Source organism: Canis aureus, chromosome 34, assembly GCF_053574225.1.
Source record: "Canis aureus isolate CA01 chromosome 34, VMU_Caureus_v.1.0, whole genome shotgun sequence".
Lineage (NCBI taxonomy): Eukaryota > Metazoa > Chordata > Mammalia > Carnivora > Canidae > Canis > Canis aureus.
Window position 1 is genome coordinate 15,923,049 of NC_135644.1, and position 21,332 is coordinate 15,944,380.

A 21,332-nucleotide genomic window follows, 5' to 3' on the forward strand; every position below is an offset into this window, starting at 1 on the left:
TGATTAAAATATTTTGGAACTAGACAGAGGTTGTTGTACAACACTGTGAATGTACTAAATGGCACTGAATGTTTCCTTTAAAATGTGTCAATATGGATGTGAATTTCACCTAAATTAAATACACACACACACACACACACACACACACACACACACAACACCATGAGCTTGAGAACATGTACTGGATTAGATACAGACTTGGGTCTGAATCCTAGCTCTGTCAGTTACTAGTTGTGAAACATTAGGCCAGTCACTTATTTTCTAAGAGGTTCACCTTCTTAAGTAGTAACCTACCTTATATGGTCACAGTTATAACGAATTCATTGAAATAATACATGTCAAGTGCATTTCACTGTATGTGACATATAGCAAGCTTAAATAAATCTTACTGTTATTATCTGTACTCCTCACAAAGACAACCCAAATTTATTCAACTATTTTTATTTTAACTCTTAGGCATCTTTTAGGCTATACTTGATTTGGCTGAATGTGAGCTTTCTTTGGCTAAATGAGTTTTGCCACAAAGATTTTCACAAAGCAGAGAACTTCGTTATAAATAAAAAGAAAAGTGGATTCTAGGTCCACAAAGGTATAAGCTACCTTTATACAGTTACTCCAGTTCAGGGTCATAAAAACTATTACTAGATCATCATGATCCTCTATCCTGGACACAGCCTCAGTATTTTTCTAACACAGCATTCTAAGAAGGCAATCAAGTGATCAGTCTTGGGATACAAGATGACGCCAATCTGCCATCTCTTTCTATGTAATTTGTTCCTCTCAGACAGGCACATTTGACTAAGATATCTTAGCACAGAATATGTATTTGATTGTTAAAGTCCTCAATGAAGGTCAGCAAATATTGATAATTACAGAAATACCCCTCTTTTACTATTGGGCACTATGCTTGGGAGGAATTTAACATAAACCCTTGACATTTAAGACATTTAAAAAAACAAAAAACAAAAAGGAATAAGGAAGAAAAAAAGGAAGGAAGCAAGCAAGGAAGAAAATGCCATGGCTTTATGGTATAATACTAATACTTGACCTTGTGATGATGTTCCACGGTATTAAAATTTTTTATATTTGGGGGATCCCTGGGTGGCTCAGCGGTTTAGTGCCTGCCTTTGGCCCAGGACGCTATCTTGGAGTCCCAGGATCGAGTCCCGCGTCAGGCTCCTGGCATGGAGCCTGCTTCTCCCTCCCCCTGTGTCTCTGCCTCTCTCTCTCTCTCTCTCTCTCTCTCTCTCTCATAAATAAATAAATAAATAAATAAATCTTTAAAAAATAAAAATTTTTATATTTGATCCTTACTGGTAGACAGGTGGACATTGCTATTCTCACCCACAACTAAGGAAGCAGAGTTCTGGAGAAATCAAATGAGGTAAGGTCCTGTAGCTGTCAAGTCTTGGATTGTATTCATATCCTAGGGCTGTTGTAACAAGGTACCATAAAATCAGTGGCTTAAACAAGAAATATTTATTGTCCCACAACTCAAGAAGCTCAGAATCTGAGATCAAGACTCAAGGTTGGTAGGGCAATGCTCTGTCAAAGGTGCTAATGAAGGATCTGTTTCAGGCCTCTCTCTCCTAGCTTTGGGTTGTTTCTTGGCTTATGGCAGCATAACTCCATTATTCACATGGCACTCTCTCTGTGTGCATGTCTATGTCCCTACTTCCTCCTTTATATAAAGACACTAGTTACACTGGTTGAGGGGCCCACTCTACTCCAGTATGATCTCATTCTAACTAATTACATCTATAATAACGCTTTTTCCAAATAAGGTTATATTCTGAGACATTGAGCATTAGGACTTCCACATAGCAAGTTTTAGGGGACACAATTCAACCTATAACATGGGCTCATCAAAGCCAAACATTCTGTACATGCATGCGGAGCACTGCTTGAGCCTAAGGATTTAAGCTTTGGGCTTCCCTTAAAGGAAAGAATTCCCACTATTCACTAAAATATAGCCTTCTTAAATAAGATTCTTTTTTCAAAAAAATTCAATAGTCTTTCACATTCAAAACCAAATATGGGGGAGGGGGTTGCCTGAGTGGCTCAGTGGGTTAAGCATCTACTTTCAGCTCAACTCATGATCTCAGAGTCCTGGGATCAAGCCACGCATTGGACTCCCTAATTCAGTGGGAGGCCTGGTTCTGCCTTTGCCCCTCCCCCAGCTCTTGCATTTCTCTCTCTCTCTCTCTCAAATAAGATCTTTAAAACAATCAATTATGGGATTTTCCCTCTAGCTCACTGACCTGGTATGATGCCTATATCATGTTTTTGATGAGGTTCCTTATTTCCTTAGGAGGTTCTAAATTATAATACTAGAAAGTCAGCTGGAAGCTGCATACATACCTAAAAGGAGATGGAAGACCAAGAGAATCTATGATTGCTCATTATATTTAATATCGCTGTTATAAATTTTGAATCTATTTAAAAAAAAGCAACCCTTTTCTCATTAATGCCAACAGGCTATGTCTGTTATTTTTATCCCTGCCAGAAATCATCAGTAGGCTGGAAGAATGTAGTACTGGTGACATGAGCCTTCATTTCCATTTTTAATTAAAATTCTTAGTGACCCAGAGCCAGGTTTCCTTCTGCACCAGAGCCTGTGGAAATTCCACAGTGGAAACTATGGTAGCCAGGGAATAGACCAGCAAGCAGAAAGCGGGGAGCTTAGCACTGAACCAGAAGAACATCACAGCTCTTAAGAGAAGATCCAGGAAGGGTGTCAACCTGGCTACTCATGTCCCCACCTTGTCCTTTCTTTCCCCATCCCTCCCAGGCCCTCGATCAGTATCAGCAGGGATCATGACTGCCCCTCGTGACCCATTCTGTTGTGACTCATCACCCCATGGATCATAATGGCCCTCCTTCCTCTCATATCTCTTTTGAGGATACTGCTATTGAGTTATAATATTCATCATTATCATTCACATTTGTTGAGCTGTCAGTCTGTATCTCATTTAATTCTTGCAACACCATAAGGTAGCATGAGTGCAGACTTAACCCATGTATCCACTCTTCATGCTACTTAAAGATATTATGCTGATACTGTCCTGGGCCCAAGGCCGCCCTGTTAGAGGACTGTATTTCTTAGCTTCCTTTGTAGGTAGGTGTGCCTGTGTGATTGAGTTGTAGTTAATGATATGCGGCATGAAACTGCCAGAAAGTCTTCTTAAAGTAAGGAAACTTGTTTTTCTCTCCTTCCAGTTGGCTCTAACAAGTAGGTAAATGCTGGAGCTACAGCAGCCATCTTGGCCCATGAGGTGCCTTTGGAAATGGAAATCACACTTAATGGGGCAGCACAAGGGCAGAAACCTCAGTGGCTGCCAGGTGTCCTGCCATATCGGCAGTACCTCTATGGCCTACCTCCCAGCTTATTTCATGTGAAAAGAAAATTAAAATCTACCTTATTTAAGCCACTGTTACTTGGGATTTTCTATCACAGCAGAGTTTATCTTAATCCCAAGTGGTTATTATATAAATATTAGTACTCTCATTTTATAGATGAGGAAACTGAGGCTCAGAAAGATTAAGTAATTTATTCAAGGTCAAAAATCTAAGTGGCAATGCTAGAATACAACTCAATTTCAGATCTAGGGCTCTTAATCTCTCAACATATATTCTCTAAAAGACCCTTTCCCATGCTGAAAATACTGGAGTCCCCATATTTAACCTTCCTTTTCTGTAGCACCTGTCTCTTTTCATCATTAGTTGTCAAACACTGCAGATTCTGCCTCCTTGGGTCCAGGCATCCATTTCCTGTCCCACTGCTCCTTTCCCATGAAGAAACTTGTGGCTGGTTGACAGTAGAGAGAGAGCCACTCAGTCTGGACAAGACGTGCCCTGGGATAGGTTGGGAAGGTAGAGCTGTTTGTGGGCCAGAGAAGTAAAGATAAGTGTGCACACCAGGCACTGCTCCTGGTTTGACCTCTGCTGGAGCAGATTGTCTCAGGTTGAGTTTGAGGGGATGGTACCGTTGCCGCTGAGAATAGAGTGGAGGAGTGTGTATGTGGAGTGGAGTGTGTGTGCATGTATTTTACCAGAGCTGTGAAAGTCAGTAAGCTAAAGCTTAAATAAAGAGAAAGTAAGTGGCAGATTAAAATCTTCCACAGGTATTAAAAATGAGGTCATTGACACTTATTTTTCTGAACAAAAGGTCTCATATATTTATTACTAAAACTACTAGTACAGAAGCAAAAAAACAAAGGGAGAGGTAATTTTCCCAATAAAACATGTCCAATTGTCCAGAGAGCAGTGATGTTTGTAGTTTGATGTAGTAAGCTGCTAGTGACTTTGCTACAGCATAAATATATGTAGGTATCTCATGTAGGATTCCTTACAGATCAAGCTTCATTCTTTTCTAATGTCTCCTCTTAGAGTTGTAACTGATTTTATTCTAAGTTTTCATCTGAAGCCACTGGGGAATGGAATGATTCTGCTTTTGTTTCTTGGCCAGGAAATGCTTGATTCTGAAAGTCTTGTGAGAAGATATACCAAGGAATGGAGTCAACTGCACACACCATGATGGTTCAGTCCAGAAAGAGGAGGAAGAGCCAGTGACACTTTCAAAAAGCAATTTCAGAACAGTGACATAGGCCAAATGCAAAGAATAATAAAGATAATAACTGGGAACCCTGGGTGGTGCAGCGGTTTAGCGCCTGCCTTTGGCCAGGGGCGCGATCCTGGAGACCCAGGATCGAATCCCATGTCAGGCTCCCGGTGCATGGAGCCTGCTTCTCCCTCTGCCTGTGTCTCTGCCGCTCTCTCTCTCTCTCTCTCTCTGACTATCATAAATAAATTAAAAAAAAAAAAAAAGATAATAACTATTGCTGGCTATGAACACTGAAACAAGTCTTTTGGGGTTCAAATCCCAGCTCTACTACTTATTAGCTGCAGTCTTAACCCTTAATCTCTTTCTACCTCATTTCTCTGTAAAATGGAGATATTAGAACTGTCTCATAGGGCTATGAGAATTACCTGAATTACAGGACATGTAGAGAATAGAGGCTGGTATGTGTAAGAGTTATTTGCCAGGTTCTACAGACACATTATATAATTTAATCCTTACAGGAACCCTATGAGTCAGGTCTTCTCTCCCCCAGCTTGACAAATGAGGACCAAGGGTCAGAGAGGTTAAATATCTTCCCCAGAGTTGCACATATAGTAAGTGACACAGCTGAATGCACACACAGCTCTTCTTGATAAACCAGGCAGTACTCTGGGGAAGGGTGGAGGGGAACAGACTGTGGACAGAGGTAGGAGTCATGCACTCCTCCCCCAGGCCCAGCCCCTACACACCATGTGCATGGACACACAACACAGAGCTCATCATCACTTCTGTTTACTTCAATTGCAGACACTCTTTGATTTATAGTATGAAATTCAAGTATGAATTTAAAAAAAAAAAAAACAAAAAGACAGACAGAACCACCAAGCAACGGACCGACCAGTATGGGGTAAATGGAATAGAATATCATCTAGGATAACTCTATCTAAATGTCACCTGATATAATGTGCTACAAGCACTAATGTGAAACTATGACATATATAGATCTGGTTTCTCACCAGACCCAAACCCAGCTTTTGTTGGGAAATAAATAAGAATATGCTTGCTTGCCTAGAATCTGGATTAGCCCCTTTACTATGCCTCTTGCTTCTTTGGGATGAGGCTAAAACCCTCAAGGCCAAAGTTCCTATGATAGCAGTATATTTCAGAGATATGTGGACACTGTACCATGTTTCAAACTTTAAATCACACTGAATCACTTCTTGGTTTACACCATGAAAAAGTCAGATTTTATTGGCTGAGTTTATAAGTAGGGTCTAAGTGAGATCAAATCGGGACCTTGGTATCTTTAGATGATCTATTTATTAGGTAATCTAAATTAGACACTTTTCAGGGAGACATAACCTTGAAACACACAGCTTTATTTGTTCATTTCACGAAAAGGAAAAAGAAAATCCCAATTTTTCAAAATGAGAAAGAAGTTGGGTTGCATTCATAAGTATATTGATCGATATATGTTAAGAAGAGAGAGAAGAATTTAGGGGGTTTTAAATTAGAATTTTTTTAATTTTGTGCTTCTCCATGAGTTTTTTATTAATTCACTAATTCCCCGTAGCTCAAGCGATGCTAATTAATTCAAGAAGCCATAATAGCTAATCATTGGCTAAATAAATCTAAAATGGAAAGAGTCTGTCATTGGAGATACCACTGCTCATTTTAATTAAAATTACCAATTTGTGAAGTAATGTAAATAAAGGTTATTGTATCCTTCCACTCCAGAAGTATTAACCCTTTGCATGGCCACCTGAGAATCTAACAAGATTAAAAAGCCAAGAATATTTGTGGAGCTTAATCAATCACGGAGTTAGGATATTTATCATTCCAAGTGTGTTGTTCATGGACATTATAAAATCACGTAGAATAAAACCACCTTGAAACAAAATGGGGGATGGTAAAGAGCTAAGAGTGGTTGCCTTGAAGGAAATACAATCAATATCAATATGAAGGAAGCGAACACCCTAAAATGATTACCTTTATAAACATTCAGGACTAGGGAAAAGCAAAAGTTCCAGCTCTGAGTTTCCATTTTCAAGGAATAAATTTATGCAAATGCCCATTAGTTTTAGCAATTTTGTAGCTCACAGTGATCTCACCTTGTTAACATGCAGTATAACTGCTTGTAGCCATTTGAATGTTATCTGGAGGGATAGGAAAGGCCGCCTCTTCATTACATGACTAAATGGCAAGGCTCAGCCACAAAGCTCACGTTGGGAAACAGATACACCTGCATGCTTAGCTGCTCAAGCCAGCCAACCCAAGAAAGCAGTGTGTGTGTGAGAGACCATATAGTGTAAGCCATCACTAAATCCTAAACTGAGCAAGCCATGGTCCTCCTGGTAGATTTACCCTTACTAAGAGAAATTCTTTTTTACTGTCTCTCTAATCAGCTCAGAGCCATTGATGACAAAGTCCTAAACCCATTTCCTAATAAAACCCTGAAAGTTTTAAAAGCAAAATGAAAAAGCATGGTTCACAGATACCTTTAACACAATGATTGGTAAAGTATTATAGCTTAGTCTAAAGACCTGAAATTAGTTTGAATTGAAAAAAAGTGACATCCTTTAGGATAAAGATGAAATTGGCATAGGAAAATTATTGTTATCTTGTCAAAAGGCTACTTCTGAATGGAGTCTTCTGACAAAACAAGTCTGGCTGAAACTTGAACCAGATAAACTTGTTATGCAAATAGCTTTAGCCATAGGGGAAAGGGCTGATAATGAAATCTCTATAAAGCCAACTACACATTACAAGGGTGACAAAAAACATCAGACAGGGTCCCAGCATACGGATAAAAAGCAGTGTAGAATTTATGTGAGCATATCGTGCTAAATTTATCATAACTAAGCTGTCAGGAGTCATGCTTTGACAAATACATAACTAACACATATAAATGAGTCAATTATCACTAACAACCAAAGGTTCAAAACCAAAATGCTGTTTCTTTTTTTAACCACAAAATATGTTTACTAATAAGATTACAAAACTTCTTAAAACTCTCTTAGCATCTCCAAATTAAGAAGCCTAGAAACCTGAGAAAACACCAAGCCACCTCCCAGCATGCATGTCCCTCACCCCCTCCTACCTCATGCACATTCATATTCATTCTCTCTTTCACACACACATGCTCATTCTCTCTCACACACACGCGCGCGTGCACGCACGCACACACACACACACACAACCCTGTCCCCAGTTTACACAACTATAATCAGTAGGCTAGAGCCAGGTCAATCCCTTTGGACCACCACAGCAATCAAGGAGAAGTCATACAGGTCTTTGGACCAAGAAAGATCAAAATTACTGAATCACCTCTGCTATGGTTTAACAGTCACATGGGGATAGGGTATGAAAAGTTTTAAAGCTGTTAAAGTATTTCTAACCCTGTTTATTTCTTAAAGAGAATCAGTTTATTTACCTTACTACAATGCACTGTTATTCAGTCTACAATGGGAATTGAAGCAATCATCTGAATAATCAAGCTAAAGACACCTTTCCCGAAATTATCAGAAAATCTTCTTCCCCACCCCAGTCCCATCAATAATGAAAAGTTTATAATCCGGAGGCCTTAATCCTCTATCCTCTTCCCAATATGAGCAAGATAAGTATAAAAGCAAATCAAGGCTCTCTCTTTAAATAGACATTTCTAACCCAGTGAGTGTCATTGTTTGTATTTCATTAAAAATTTGAATAAAAAGAATGAAATAGTAAAGTCAAGTTTCACTTGGTAGGCAGTCTAGGGTATGCAAGCTCATCTATGAAACCAAAGGTTATTCTCTGGGAATAGTGGGCAGGTTTCTACCTAAAGATATAAAATATAATAATTAATCCCTAATCTTGAGACTCATATTCCTAAAAATCTTGTAAAAAAAGAACTCATGTTTGAGGAATCTAAGATGGTATGCAGAAAGCAGGATTGGGAGCTGAAGTCAGGAAAGAATCTGTAAACAAGTATAATATGTAACTTTTTCACTAATAAGACCATTAAGGACAACTCATTAAACAAACAAAATTGATGACATTTTTCCATATCCTAAATTAGTAAAGCACACAATCATTTGATTTCTATTTACTTTCACTGGTTTATAAGAACCTTTCAGGGATCCCTGGGTGGTGCAGCGGTTTAGCGCCTGCCTTTGGCCCAGGGCGCGATCCTGGAGACCCGGGATCAAATTCCACGTCGGGCTCCCGGTGCATAGAGCCTGCTTCTCCCTCTGCCTATGTCTCTGCCTCTCTCTCTCTCTCTCTCTGTGACTATCATAAATAAATAAAAATTTAAAAAAAAAAAGAACCTTTTCAGATTCTCCCTCTCCTGTGGTTTCAACAAGATGCTTTTGCTTTTGCCCCTGATAGTGTAGCATACTAAAGGCATTGTTTTTTGTGTTTTGTCTTCCATTCTAGTATTAAGACCCTCTAAGTCTAAAGCAAATCAGAATGAGTGCAGCTAGAGTTTTCAGTGTTAGGGAAAACATAAGCAGACTTAAATGGGCATATAATAGTATGTGCCATAAGGAAAAATCAATAGTAGGGAGGGATTTCTGTACTGTTTAACCCTGAAAGTCCCAACTCCATCATCAATTAAGTACCTTTATTCCCAAATCTATCTAAGCAATACTGTGTTTGGTTTAAGGACAAGTTCAAACCAAGAACACAGTTTAAATACATTCTTGAAAAAATATAGAGAAGATAAAATTTGGTGAGTCAAGTCACATTTTAGAAGCATCACAAGAGCTTGGTATAGGAAGGCATATTTGTGAATATATAACGGATTTTTCTAGGCCAACAGCTTCAAGAAGGTCAATCAAGGAAATCTATATGCAGTAATGGAATGAAAAGGAAAACTCTTTAAATCCAGCTTTTGCTAACAAAATCACTGGAATCCATAGGCCCTGGATTTCTCTCCCTGGGGTATGTTCCCAGCCACCAGGCTATCTTTAGTTCTCCAGTTCCCTCTACCTCCCTCTGTGGCTCCCAAATCCCAGAAGTACCCCTTCCTCTGCTCCTATGTGAGCATCATCCCTCTTGCTCTATCTGTTGTTCCTCTCACCATTGCCTGACATTGCCACCATGAGTTGTGACTGCTTCTACATTCTTCAGGCTTTGTAGAAACACCAGAGTGGGGACTACAGGGGTGATAAAAATACCCTGGGCCTTGAACTTTATGGTCACATTTCAATACAGCTTTGCTTGGTAGAGTTCTTGGGAGTATTTACCACTCTTCTCTCCTGGGGAATATGGAACAAATCCAGGAGGAGCTGGATAAGCAAACAATTTCAGGGACCTTGAACTGTGATGCATTTGAAACAAAAATTAAATATAGGTTCACAGCTCTTTCTACTAATCCTTGGGGTCAAGTATGTTTTGGAATTCAGAATTTTATCAAATTTTAGAGAAGTAAAACAGTACATTTACTGTATGTTATATAACATTCCCCAGCAGGATCTGGGGCAGCACACTGTAATCAAACAGATTAATATAACTGCAGCAATTCACATGAATATTCACACTGAGTGAGATAAATAATGACTATAAATAGCTTCACTTCAGTTTAGGTCATGTGTTGCCACCAAATCAGTTCACATAAGGCCAGGCTTGTAGCTAAATGAGTCAAGTACAAAAAACTTTCATTTTTCAGAGCTCTTTGGATTCTAGAATTGTAGATAGGAATTACTGATCAGTATTATGAATGAGTAAGGAAGATGATCAAGGGACCCAGTTTCTTTCACTACCCTGCCTCTTTGCAGAAGCTAGTCTGCCCATAGGCATAAGTTAGAAAAATTTGTGTTGACCTTTCCCTACTTACTGTTTATTGCCTATTTTAGGCACTTCTTTTCTCCTCCCATGACCTCTGAACACCTTGTTTGATCTACTAGACAATGAACACATCTCTTCCCAGTCCCTGTTCCTGGATAGGCCTTGTAACATCTGGTCTGGACTTCTCCCCCTAAAGTTCACCAGGCGCCTAGTTTGGGGCCACACAGTCCCCTCCAGCACACTGAGATCCTCTGCAGATCTAGGACCAGTGTGGTCCTCTACTAGGGGCCAGCCCAAAAGTTCACATTCCCAGAACTGAGTCACCATCCTATTGGTGTTACTGTTGGCTCTCTCCTATCTTAGTCCCATTCTAGCTTGCCTAGCTCCCAGTAACATAGTTCCCATAGGATATACCACCCATCACTTGGGTTTTCATCTTGTTCTCCCTGCCTTGAGCCCTGGCTGGGGCTGTTCACCTTGGTGCCTCAGGCCTGAGATCCTACTCTGCCCCTCAACCATCTTGGGAACTGGAGATGTGTTCCGACCCCAAAGATCCTAGAGCAAAGCCCAACTTCTAAGCTGTAAGACCCCTGTGAAAGGCTGCTACACTCTGTCTCTTCCCAGGACCTAGTGTGGGCTCTCAGTTTCAGACATTCAGTCTCCTCCCAAATTAAAAAGATCACTGGCAATAATTGCCCCAGGACAAGTAGATTTGATAAATGTGAATAGATTCTCAGATAAATGTGACCCAAATGACCAAGAGGACTGATTACAGTCAAAAGTCAAATAGAACTCCTTTATTTTTCAAATCCTGCAGAGGCATCTTCTATCATTTACTAGAACAAATTCTGTGTCATAACATGCTAAAAGGCATAACAACTTCTAGCACCAAGTAAATCCAATAGCTTGGATTTCCAATCACTATTCAAGGCCCTGCTGGATAAGCAATTTTTAGTGGAAGAAATACTCACCGTGAAATAAAGTGGTTGAATTCCTCACACCATTCTTCTGGATGGAGTAAAGTAGGTGGAGGATTTCTGAAAAACAAAAGCAATATTTTTCTTACCAAAAAAAAAAAAGTATTGAAAAAAAAAGTGTTTAGTTAAAGGCAAAATATCAACTTGTCCTCGCTGATATTGTTCTAAATAGCTCTGATAAAATCCATTCTGTTTCTTCCCGGGTGGGAGTCATTCATTAGTGGTAAATTACAAGGTGCCAGCCCCTATTCATTTAGTCCTTCATTCTCATTGATTAAAGGCCTACTGTGTCCATGGTTTTCCGTAGGACCTGTAAGAGTTACACAGATCAGGAATATTCCTCAGGGAGCGGACATTAATGAGGGGTGAGGCAAGCATAGAACCACTAGAACTGAGAGCTGAGTATTATTAATTCCACAAGAAAGAAAGCTATAAACCTAGTGCTAGGGACTTTAGAGAAATTTTACAAGAATTTTCAGATCATTATGCTACCATGTGAATTAATTATGTGATGCATTTAAAGTACTCTCATAGGGACGCCTGTGTGGCTCAGTGGTTGAGTGTCTGCCTTCAGCCCAGGGCATGATCCTGGAGTGCCGGGATCAAGTCCCACATCAGGCTCCCTGCATGCAGCCTGCTTCTCCCTCTGCCTGTGTCTCTGCCTCTCTCTCTCTCTCATGAATAAATAAATAAACCCTTAAAAAAAAAAAAGTACACATAAATTCCTCAAATTTTTAACTATTTCCTGCATGTCAACTTCTGCAACAGGCACTGGAGAAAGCAAAACACCTAAGACAATGTTCCAGACCCTATGGGGTCCCTGGGTAGAGAGGGTGACAGACATCTAACATAGCTAAGTACTGGAGGTCCAAGAGAACTAGTGAGCTGCAGGAAAACTCTAGTAACCAGACCACTTCCTGGTGAAAAGGAAGGCTAAGGGGAAGGTAAAGGCCCTGCATTTGACTAAATATTTACCCAAAGAGAGTACATTTAAAAACAGAACTGATATTACTTTTAATTGGTAAGAGCTTTTTTCCTAGCCATAAATGGAAGTAAGGGTTCCTAGGCAAATGAATTTCAGCAAATAAAGCTACATTTCTGTATATTCGAGTTATGAGTGTAATCTTAAACACATCATGTGTTATCTTTGTTTTCACCTGGGTTCTAACTGCCTCTAAACCCACAGATTGCTTAGCTTCAATAGGTAGAAGAATGGGAAGCAGCGAGGATGACAAATTCTAAAATGTATCAGATAATGTGATTGTAATTTGCCTCTTAATACTCATTCTCTTCTCTTTCTTTTTGAGTACAACTTTTATTCACTAACAGTGCTGCATAAAAACAACTTTTTCCAGAGTTTTTTGCAGCTAGATGTGTCCATTTGACTGAGTTCTGGCCAATATGTATCTAAAATCGCTCAGTGGTGTTTCCAGGAGCCTTCATACAAGAGGGGAGACGTGCCATCTTCCTTCTTCCCCTCTCTGCTCCCTCCTGGAATAAGAATGTGATGGCTGGAGCTTGAGCAGCCATTTTGAACATGAGATAAACTTGAAAATGAGAGCTATAAGCTGAGTATGGCAAAGAAGACCAATAGGAAACTGGATTCATGATGACACTGCAAAGCTCCCATACCAGCTCTAGACTGTTTCCCCTTAGTCTTCCTTAATAGGAGAAAGAGGTAAACTTTCATCCTTTTTAAGCCATTGGTATAATGCAATTAATCCTAAACAAGTCAATATTTCAGAGTATTATCCTATTACATGATAAGAACATAAGTTGGTAAGTGATACAGAAATATACACAAGAAGATATGTGGGAGCACAATTAAGGAACAACTTGCCCAATCTGGTGAGACCCAGAAGACTTTATAAAGAAGATGAACTTGAGCTGACCCCTGAAGATTAGGATGGATTTTTCAAGACAGAGAAGGAAACGGAAGCAACAACAGGCTCAAAAAACAACATGTACCACATCACAGAAGTGTAAAAAAGTTTGGCTGTTCAAAGAACATGAGTAATTTTCTGAGGCTAGACTACATGATTCTTTCAGATCTGGAAAGAGAGCAGGAGGGAAGAACAGTGATAAGAGAGAAGTATATGATTTCTGTGTTCTGCATTAAGAACTTAATTATCCTTCGGATCTTCTGATTCAAAGACCCAAATGAAAATTCTCTGTGTGCCCAGCTAGAAAGAAAAAGCACCTTAAGGTTGCCCTTCGATTATTTTGGAGACTGCCTCTATCTCATTCATTTTATTAAATAATATTTGCCTTCATATTTCCTTTGCATTTTTTTAAATAATAAAAGTACCATCACATAACTTTGGCTTCAGTGCTAATTTGGCTGATCTGTTATTACTGGCTCCAGCTATTTGAGGCCCCAGCTGTAGGCCTCAGTGTGGCATCTCTCAGGGAGATTATCACACATCATTTCCTAGAGCCCTTTCCAAAAGTTGAACTTCCCATGCTTTTCTAACATTTTCTGCTCTTTCTGTTCTCACTGAGGTCAGTTCCAGAGAGAAGAGCTGCTCAAAGCAATTTACTAACTAATAGACTTAATTCACCCCTAAAGCAGTTAACCATGACCAAGAAGTCATCTGTAGACAAAATAAACAGACTTGATTAAAACAACCCTAGTAGGCTCAACACTGGCCACCATCTGAGAATGAAAGTTCATCCCTCTGCTACAATTAAAGAATGACCCAGCAAGGTTCCACTGGAGAAATGGATGGCAAGTGTCCACTCTTGTGTAGAGAACACTGCACTTTCCCGTTTTCAGTGTGGTTATCAGCAGGAACTACAGGCCAGAGTGATGGTTTATGAGCTGGCCTAAAACTCTGCAGCAGGGCATGGAGGAGGGAGCAAGGGATCACCACTCACTCAGATCATCACCAACCCCCACTGGCCTCACATGAACCTCACACAAGGAAACATCTTCTTTGAAGCTTGGCATCATATGAAATTGGTTTCAGAGAAGCTTATTTGACCTTGTAGGTAGGTGCCCGGTTTTTCTTGGAGTTGATCCATCATACTTAGGTTCAGTAAATAGAGATCTTGTGAAAGATTATTATCTGTGTGCAATGAAAACTAAAAGGAATTTGAAGGCTTTATGGTACTTTGTTTCCACTGGCAATATAAATTCCAGTTCTCTCGCCATCCAGGAAGAGCACCAAATAAAAACGATGAAACCTTGTTGGCTGTCAACACTACAGATGCAAGATGGGCAACTCTGCCCAGAGAGTCTCTCTCCAAAACGAGATGAGATGCTTCATGTTCAGTGTGATGGGAGAGTCAGTGCATAGCTATGATTCAGAGACAAACAGGCATCACTCACTTATGTGTATGGATGCCAAGAGCCTGCAGAATATATGAATGGTGAGTGGCTGGAAGGGCTGTGAATCTAAATAACCAGCTCTAATTTAGATAATGTTTATAAACATATATATTTTGGTTTTACAAGAAAAAGGCAAAAAGTGAAAATAGTGTTCAATGTTTGTTTTGCAGCAAGCCATTACTGGGGCAGTGCAAAGCCCAAGCAGAAAAAGAGGCCCCACCAACCTCCTTCCCTGGGAACTACACTCAACTTCTCAGCATCAAGCTGCCATAGCCTTGAATTGTGTCTGTGAGCATTTCTACTTTATCTTGATTTATTTTGTGCATCCGTTAGCAATATGTGTCCTAAGGTATCAGAAAAACCTAAAAGAGGTTATCTTTTGGGGCTGGGAATGCTAAAAAATGTTTCTATAAATCAATGGCAATTGCTTCTTTGCTTTACATTATTCTGGCTCAAGAAAGGTTTCATAAGAATAGTCTACTTTTGGGTAGCAGGGGAAACTTGTACTTGATCGGAGTTTTGCCTGCCTGGATTTTATTCCTGTAACTTGGACCCCAAATTCAATTTCTATTAAGATGATCTGTTGTGCACAGACACCATTAGGGCTACATGAGGCTAGGCTCAATGGGGTGATGTTAAAGAGAGTCCTGAACCTATTATATGCCTATTTTTTACCTGGATCCAGTAAATATAATGGAGATCAAGTTAACCTTCTCTTCTTCCCTCAAAGCCTAATAAACTGATTTTCTGAACAGCTGAACTGAATCCATTCTAGTTCCTGAAATGGAGAAGCGTCTGACTGACATGGGCACCTGGCCTCTGGATAGCCAATCCTAATTTAAACTGTTGGTGTATGCCATAGCATGATGTAAAATGATAATCTGGGTCAATCTGATTCTCTTTAGTTGCTTCCCCCACCTTGAACTAAACACACACACACACACACACACACACACACACACACACAACAAACAAACAAACCAAAGAATGAAGGAGTTTAGTAATGAGAGCTGAAGCTAAGAGATCCATGATGACAAGGCAGATGGGAGAGGCCAAAGAGCACAGTGTGCAAGCTTAAGTTTCAGGAAGCAGAAACTACTAGCAGGCAGAAAACCAGGGAATGCGGAGAAAACAGCTAGGTAGCAGAGAAAGGAAGAACTGAGTCACAAAGAAACTGAGACCCCACAGGCTATTCTTGAGTTCCTTCCGTGAGTGCTTCACTCTCTGGTGTACCCAGAATATCACTGGCTCCAGCATTCTGTTCTCTTCCCATTCTACACATTCCCCGAGGGCTCACTGTGTGTCAGCAGCTCCCTAATCTCTATCTCCTGCCTTGATTTCTCCTCTCCCTTTTGGCTAATACATCCAACTGCTTACTACATCTTACCCCTTTTATTTCCCAGAGGCACCTTAAAGTCAGCATGTTCAAAACCAAACTTATCTTCTTCCCCTAAATCTGCACTCTACTTGGTTGTTGGAACCAGAAACTTGGGTTCTACTCTCTCCCATAACCCCACATCCACCTGGAGAAAGCAGAATCATGGCTCCTCCGAAGAAGTCCACATTCTAACGCCTAGAACCTCTGAACACTCTACTTCCCACTTTGCAGACATGGTGAAGGTTAAGGATGCAAAGGATTACTTTGAATTATCTGGATGGACTCCATTTAACCTCTAGTCCATTATTATTATTTTTAAGATTTATTTATTTATTCATTTGAGTGGGGGGCAGAAGAAGAGGGAGACAGAGACTCTCCAGCAGACTCTCCGCTGAGCAAGGACCATGACACAGGGCTCAATCCCATGACGCTAACACTACGACCTAAACTGAAATCAAGAGTCGGACACCCAACCAACAAGCCACCCAGGTGCCCCTAATCTCTACTCCTTTAAAACAGCAAAGAGAGGCAGAAAGAAGAGGCAGGAGAGATTCAAAGTGTGAAAGGGACTCTACTCACCACTGCTAGCTTTGAAGGCAGGGGAAAGGGTGTCAGGTGTCAAAGAATGCATGGGCCTCTGAAAGATAGGAATGGGCCTCTGCTGATAGCCAGCAAAGAATTGGGGACCTTAATTCTAGAACTGCAAGGAACTGAATTCTGCTAAAAACAGGAATAAGGAAACCAATTTTCCCCTAAAGCCTCCTCAAAGAGTTGCAGCCCTGCCAACACTCTGATTTTAGCTGAGTGAGATCTATGTCAGATTTTTAACCTATAGAACTAGGAGATAATAAATTTGTGCTATGTTAAGCTGCTAAATTTGTGGTAATCTGTTATGACAGCAATAAAAACTAATAGATCAATTGAGACCAAGTCCTCTCAATTCTACCCCCTAAATTCCTTTCTAATCACCTCATCCCTTCTTTCATGTCCTAGTTCAGTCACTTATCATCTCATACCCAAACTACTACAGTAGCCTCTTTATTTTTCTCCCTCCCTCTATCCTCATCTCCCTCTAATCCATCTTGCATTGGCAGCTAGAATTTCTTTGTAACATACAAATCTGATCTTGTTATTTTCTTGTTCAAAATTCTTCAGTAGATCCACACTGCCAGCATGATAAAAATCTCAACCCCTCTGCATGATATTACAAATGGCCTTGCCTGTCCATCTACCCAATCTCATCTCAAACCACTTCCCCCTTTCACCTGATGCTGCAGGAATGTATTGTATAGTATTTGTAGGTCCTAAAGCAGGTCCTGTTATTTCATGCCTCGGGGTCTTTGCATCTGCTGTACCTTTCATTTAGAATGCTATCTTCAATTTGTCTACTTTGTATGTTCCAGCTCATGCTTCATGTGTATCCTTAGTACTCAGCACAGAAGCACTCCATAAATTTTTGCTCAATGAATGACTACATGAATGAATACACACAAACATACATCTATTGTAAGTAAGCCAAGAAATGATGCCAGAGCAAAATATGGCTTAGTCCCCAAAGCAGCATAAAATTAGACAAAGTGAAACAGCTCCTTTGGATGTGAACAAATTCTAACTAAATTATTCACACAAGCAGGGTTTGAGGGACAAAGGAGTCCCCTTTGGTGGTGACATCAGTTGGATTTGACAATATAAGCCTCATCTCTATTCTTTTGAAGCCCAAACATCCCCAGATCCCTGAACATATCTGACCAAAAAGAGGAAATAAATCATGATTAAAATCTCATCACAGACATTATCTGATGTTAGGACCATTATACACATATGCATGGTGGGTTGGAGATAGAAAGAGATCAATACTAATAACTACCACATGTTGAGTGCTAACTACCACCAAGCTCCTTGCCAAAGAATCCTATGAAATAGAAATTATTACTCCAGTTTCACAGGTGGGGAAAATGCAGCTTACAAGAAATTTTCTTTAAAACATCTAACAAAAAGCAGAAGCATCAGGTTTTAAACAAGTATTTCTATCTCAATATCCATACTCCTCACTGTTTTCTATATTTTATCTCATGCAGAGTCCATTACATTGGAAGATGAATTAAGAGAATAAATATGCAAAAAATGACAGAAAAACAATTAGCAAGTAACACCTCTGGAAGGTGCAAACTGAAGTCCTCAAACCTAAGGCACACTCACCAAAGAGATGCTGAGTAAAAAATTTCTCAGTGAGGCTGAGTTAATTAAGAAAAGCTTCCTGGAAGTTGTGAATTTTAAGGCAGGTCCTAAACAGGGTACATACACCAGTTGGTGAGGGGAGAAGGGTTTTAAGGAAAGAGAGGAAGTATAGAGAGGATGACATAAAACATTAGTATAATAACTAATAAATCATTAATATGTGGTTAAATAAACTCTTGGCAGTGTATTCAAATGGTATTCTACTTATTTACTCATAAAAGTAATAAAGTAAGATGCTGAGCACAATTAACTGCTCTGAGAGTATTAACCACAGCAGCAGAGCTGCCATCCTGATCTACAATTGGTAGATTCACTTATGAGATTAAATGGTTACGTATGTGTCTGTGTCTCATCCCTAAGTATCACCACCTAGCCCTAGCCAAAGTTGTTTTTCTCCCTAAGTCACATCTTAATTGTTCAAAATCAATTAGTTAAAATTATTTTCTATCTATTAGTAATACATGACTCCATCTTAATGTAGAAAATTCCTCAATGCAAGGACATAGTGTTAGGGCAGAAGACCTTCCTCTGTCCTGTGGTCCTTCTAGCTGGACTTAGAATCAAATTGACCTGAGACAGATTAATAGGGGGAAAGTCAAATTTAATAGTATATTTATGGGGAATCCACACAGACATGGAATCCTAATGAGGCAACGTGAAGCTTATAGGAGCTAAGAAGAGGGGTAGGAGCCTGAAAACACAAAGGGAAAAAGGACCATTGGCAGGGAGGTGAAGAAATGTTTGGAAAAACAAACGTTTGCCCCATTATGCAGACCATTTCTTAGGTAAGGGAGAGTCTCAGTTCTCAGCTCTCTTCCTGATACTGCTCTTTTTTTCCAGTGTAAATTGAGGCATATAAGGGAGAAGCAGAAAGCTTTTCCTGCATCTACTGGGGTTTGATCACTTTTAACTCAAAATAATCTTTATGCCAAAGTGGCACGTTCTGGGGCATCTCATTCTACACTCATTCAGTAGAAAGCAAAAAGCAAAATACCTCTTCACTACCACCCCCAATCTCAGGCTCTTGCCCGTATCAGTGTGGCTTGTATTCTTTCAGACCTTTTTATATGTATTTTTAATATTTTCTATAAATATATACAGACTGTTTTGCTATGCTTTAAGTAATTAATAGATACAATATAAATTTTATAATACTCTTACATTGGGGACAGAAGAAATGGGATTAAATGTTACTCATAAGTGTTCTGATACTTAGATTTTACATTCAAGAATATGGTTTAAAGATCATCTCATGCTGGGCAGCCCTGGTGGCATAGCAGTTTAATGCAGCCTGGGGTGTGATCCTGGAGACCCGGGATCGAGTCCCATGTCAGGCTTCCTGTATGGAGCCTGCTTCTCCCTCTGCCTGTGTCTCTGTCTCTATGAATAAATAAAATCTAAAAAAAAAAAAAAAAAAAAAAAAGAAAGAAAGAAAGAAAAGAAAAAGATCATCTCATGCCAACTTGATACATAAATAGCATTCCACAATGTGGGCAATACTACAGTTTATCCATTCAGTCATTGATATTCAGGCTGTTTCTACATTTTTCACTATTAAAATGAAGGCTGAAATGGTCTACACATGCCATATGTCATGTGTGATTTCTAACTTTTAAAAGTTAGAGACCGTTTAAAAGGTTTCTTAGGTAGTGAACACTGAACATTTAGGAAGCTGTTACATAACTTAAATGCAGAGAGTAGGCACTGACTGACTCATCTTCTATAGGTGGCCCAGTAAGAAATTCCAGAGCAGAGGAGGAAATGACCATGAAAAGGCCTGGTAGGATTGTGAAGAGTGCCCCTAAATCACCACTCCATAGCATACACTGTGAATGGGAAATCTGAACTGTTTTAATTCCACCAGTACCAAGCTTTGAACACTGTTGCTGGATTCCCTTCTGCCACTTACAAGAATCTGCTACCTGGTTTGAACAGTGAGTATCTCTGGGTAATTACCTTGACATATGGGGCGTAGACCAAGATTTATTCAAAATATACATAAAATATAAATCTGCTAAAGAGGAATTATTTGAAAAAAATTAAATAGTTGAAGATATTTCTTTAAAGTCAGAAAATAGATGATATGAAAAATATACATATAATATAAATCTGCTAAAGAGGAATCATTTGAAAAAAATTAAATAGTTGAAGATATTTCTTTAAAGTCAGAAAATGGATGATATGAAAATGACACAGAAATTGGAATCACAATGCTATACACTGCACTCTCCATAAATGTGAAAGACAGTTCCAGGTTGGAAAAGACATCCATGCTAAGTGCTTAATCGACCATAAAGGCATTTCCCAATCAGAGTCAATCGTTTGAAGCAGGGAAAAAAGAGAAGAAAAGGTCTGCAAGGAGAACACCAGACAAGGAGGTGTCTGGAAGGAGGTGTACATAGAACAAAAGTACTTTTTCCTTTACCCTTTAAGTTCCCCACTAGGACCTCTGTAACAAATGACAGAGTAATAAGAAAAAAGCATACAAATTCACTTACTAGACATTTTACATGACATGGGAACCTTTATAAGGAAATACAGACCTGAAGAAATGGCTAAACTTAGGTGTTTTTATGCTAGTATTTTTTTTTTTAAAGAGAGTGCAGGGAACCCTGGGTGGTGCAGCGGTTTAGCGCCTGCCTTTGGCCCAGGGCGCGATCCTGGAGACCTGGGATCGAATCCCACGTCGGGCTCCCTGTGCATGGAGCCTGTTTCTCCCTCTGCCTATGTCTCTGCCTCTCTCTCTCTCTCTCTGTGACTATCATAAATAAATAAATAAATAAAAATTAAAAAAAATAAAAAAATAAAAAGAGAGTGCACAATTTGGGGTGGGGCGTGGGGCAGTGGGAGAGAGAGAGAATCTTAAGCAACTCCACATCCAGGACAGAACCCAAGGAGGAGCTCAATTTCATGACCCTGAGATCATGACCTGAGCCAAAATCAAGAACTGGATGCTTAAGTGACAGAGCCATCCAGGTGCTCCTGATTCTGATTCTTAATGACCTAATTTGACCCTATCTCTAAAATAACACTATTTGCAATGTTAAGCTGTAATTCTTAAAATAGAAAGTTACCATA

The 21,332-nt window shown here is 39.6% G+C and overlaps 1 protein-coding gene across 1 annotated transcript in view; it reads right to left on the bottom strand.

Moving 5' to 3' along the window:
• MYO3B (myosin IIIB) overlaps nt 1-21,332 on the bottom strand; it is a 404,571-nt gene that overhangs the window by 264,525 nt on the left and 118,714 nt on the right. The window contains exon 9 of the mRNA XM_077883392.1: nt 11,302-11,367. Coding sequence (XP_077739518.1) covers nt 11,302-11,367 — 66 coding nt within the window. The remainder of the gene's footprint in view (nt 1-11,301; nt 11,368-21,332) is intronic.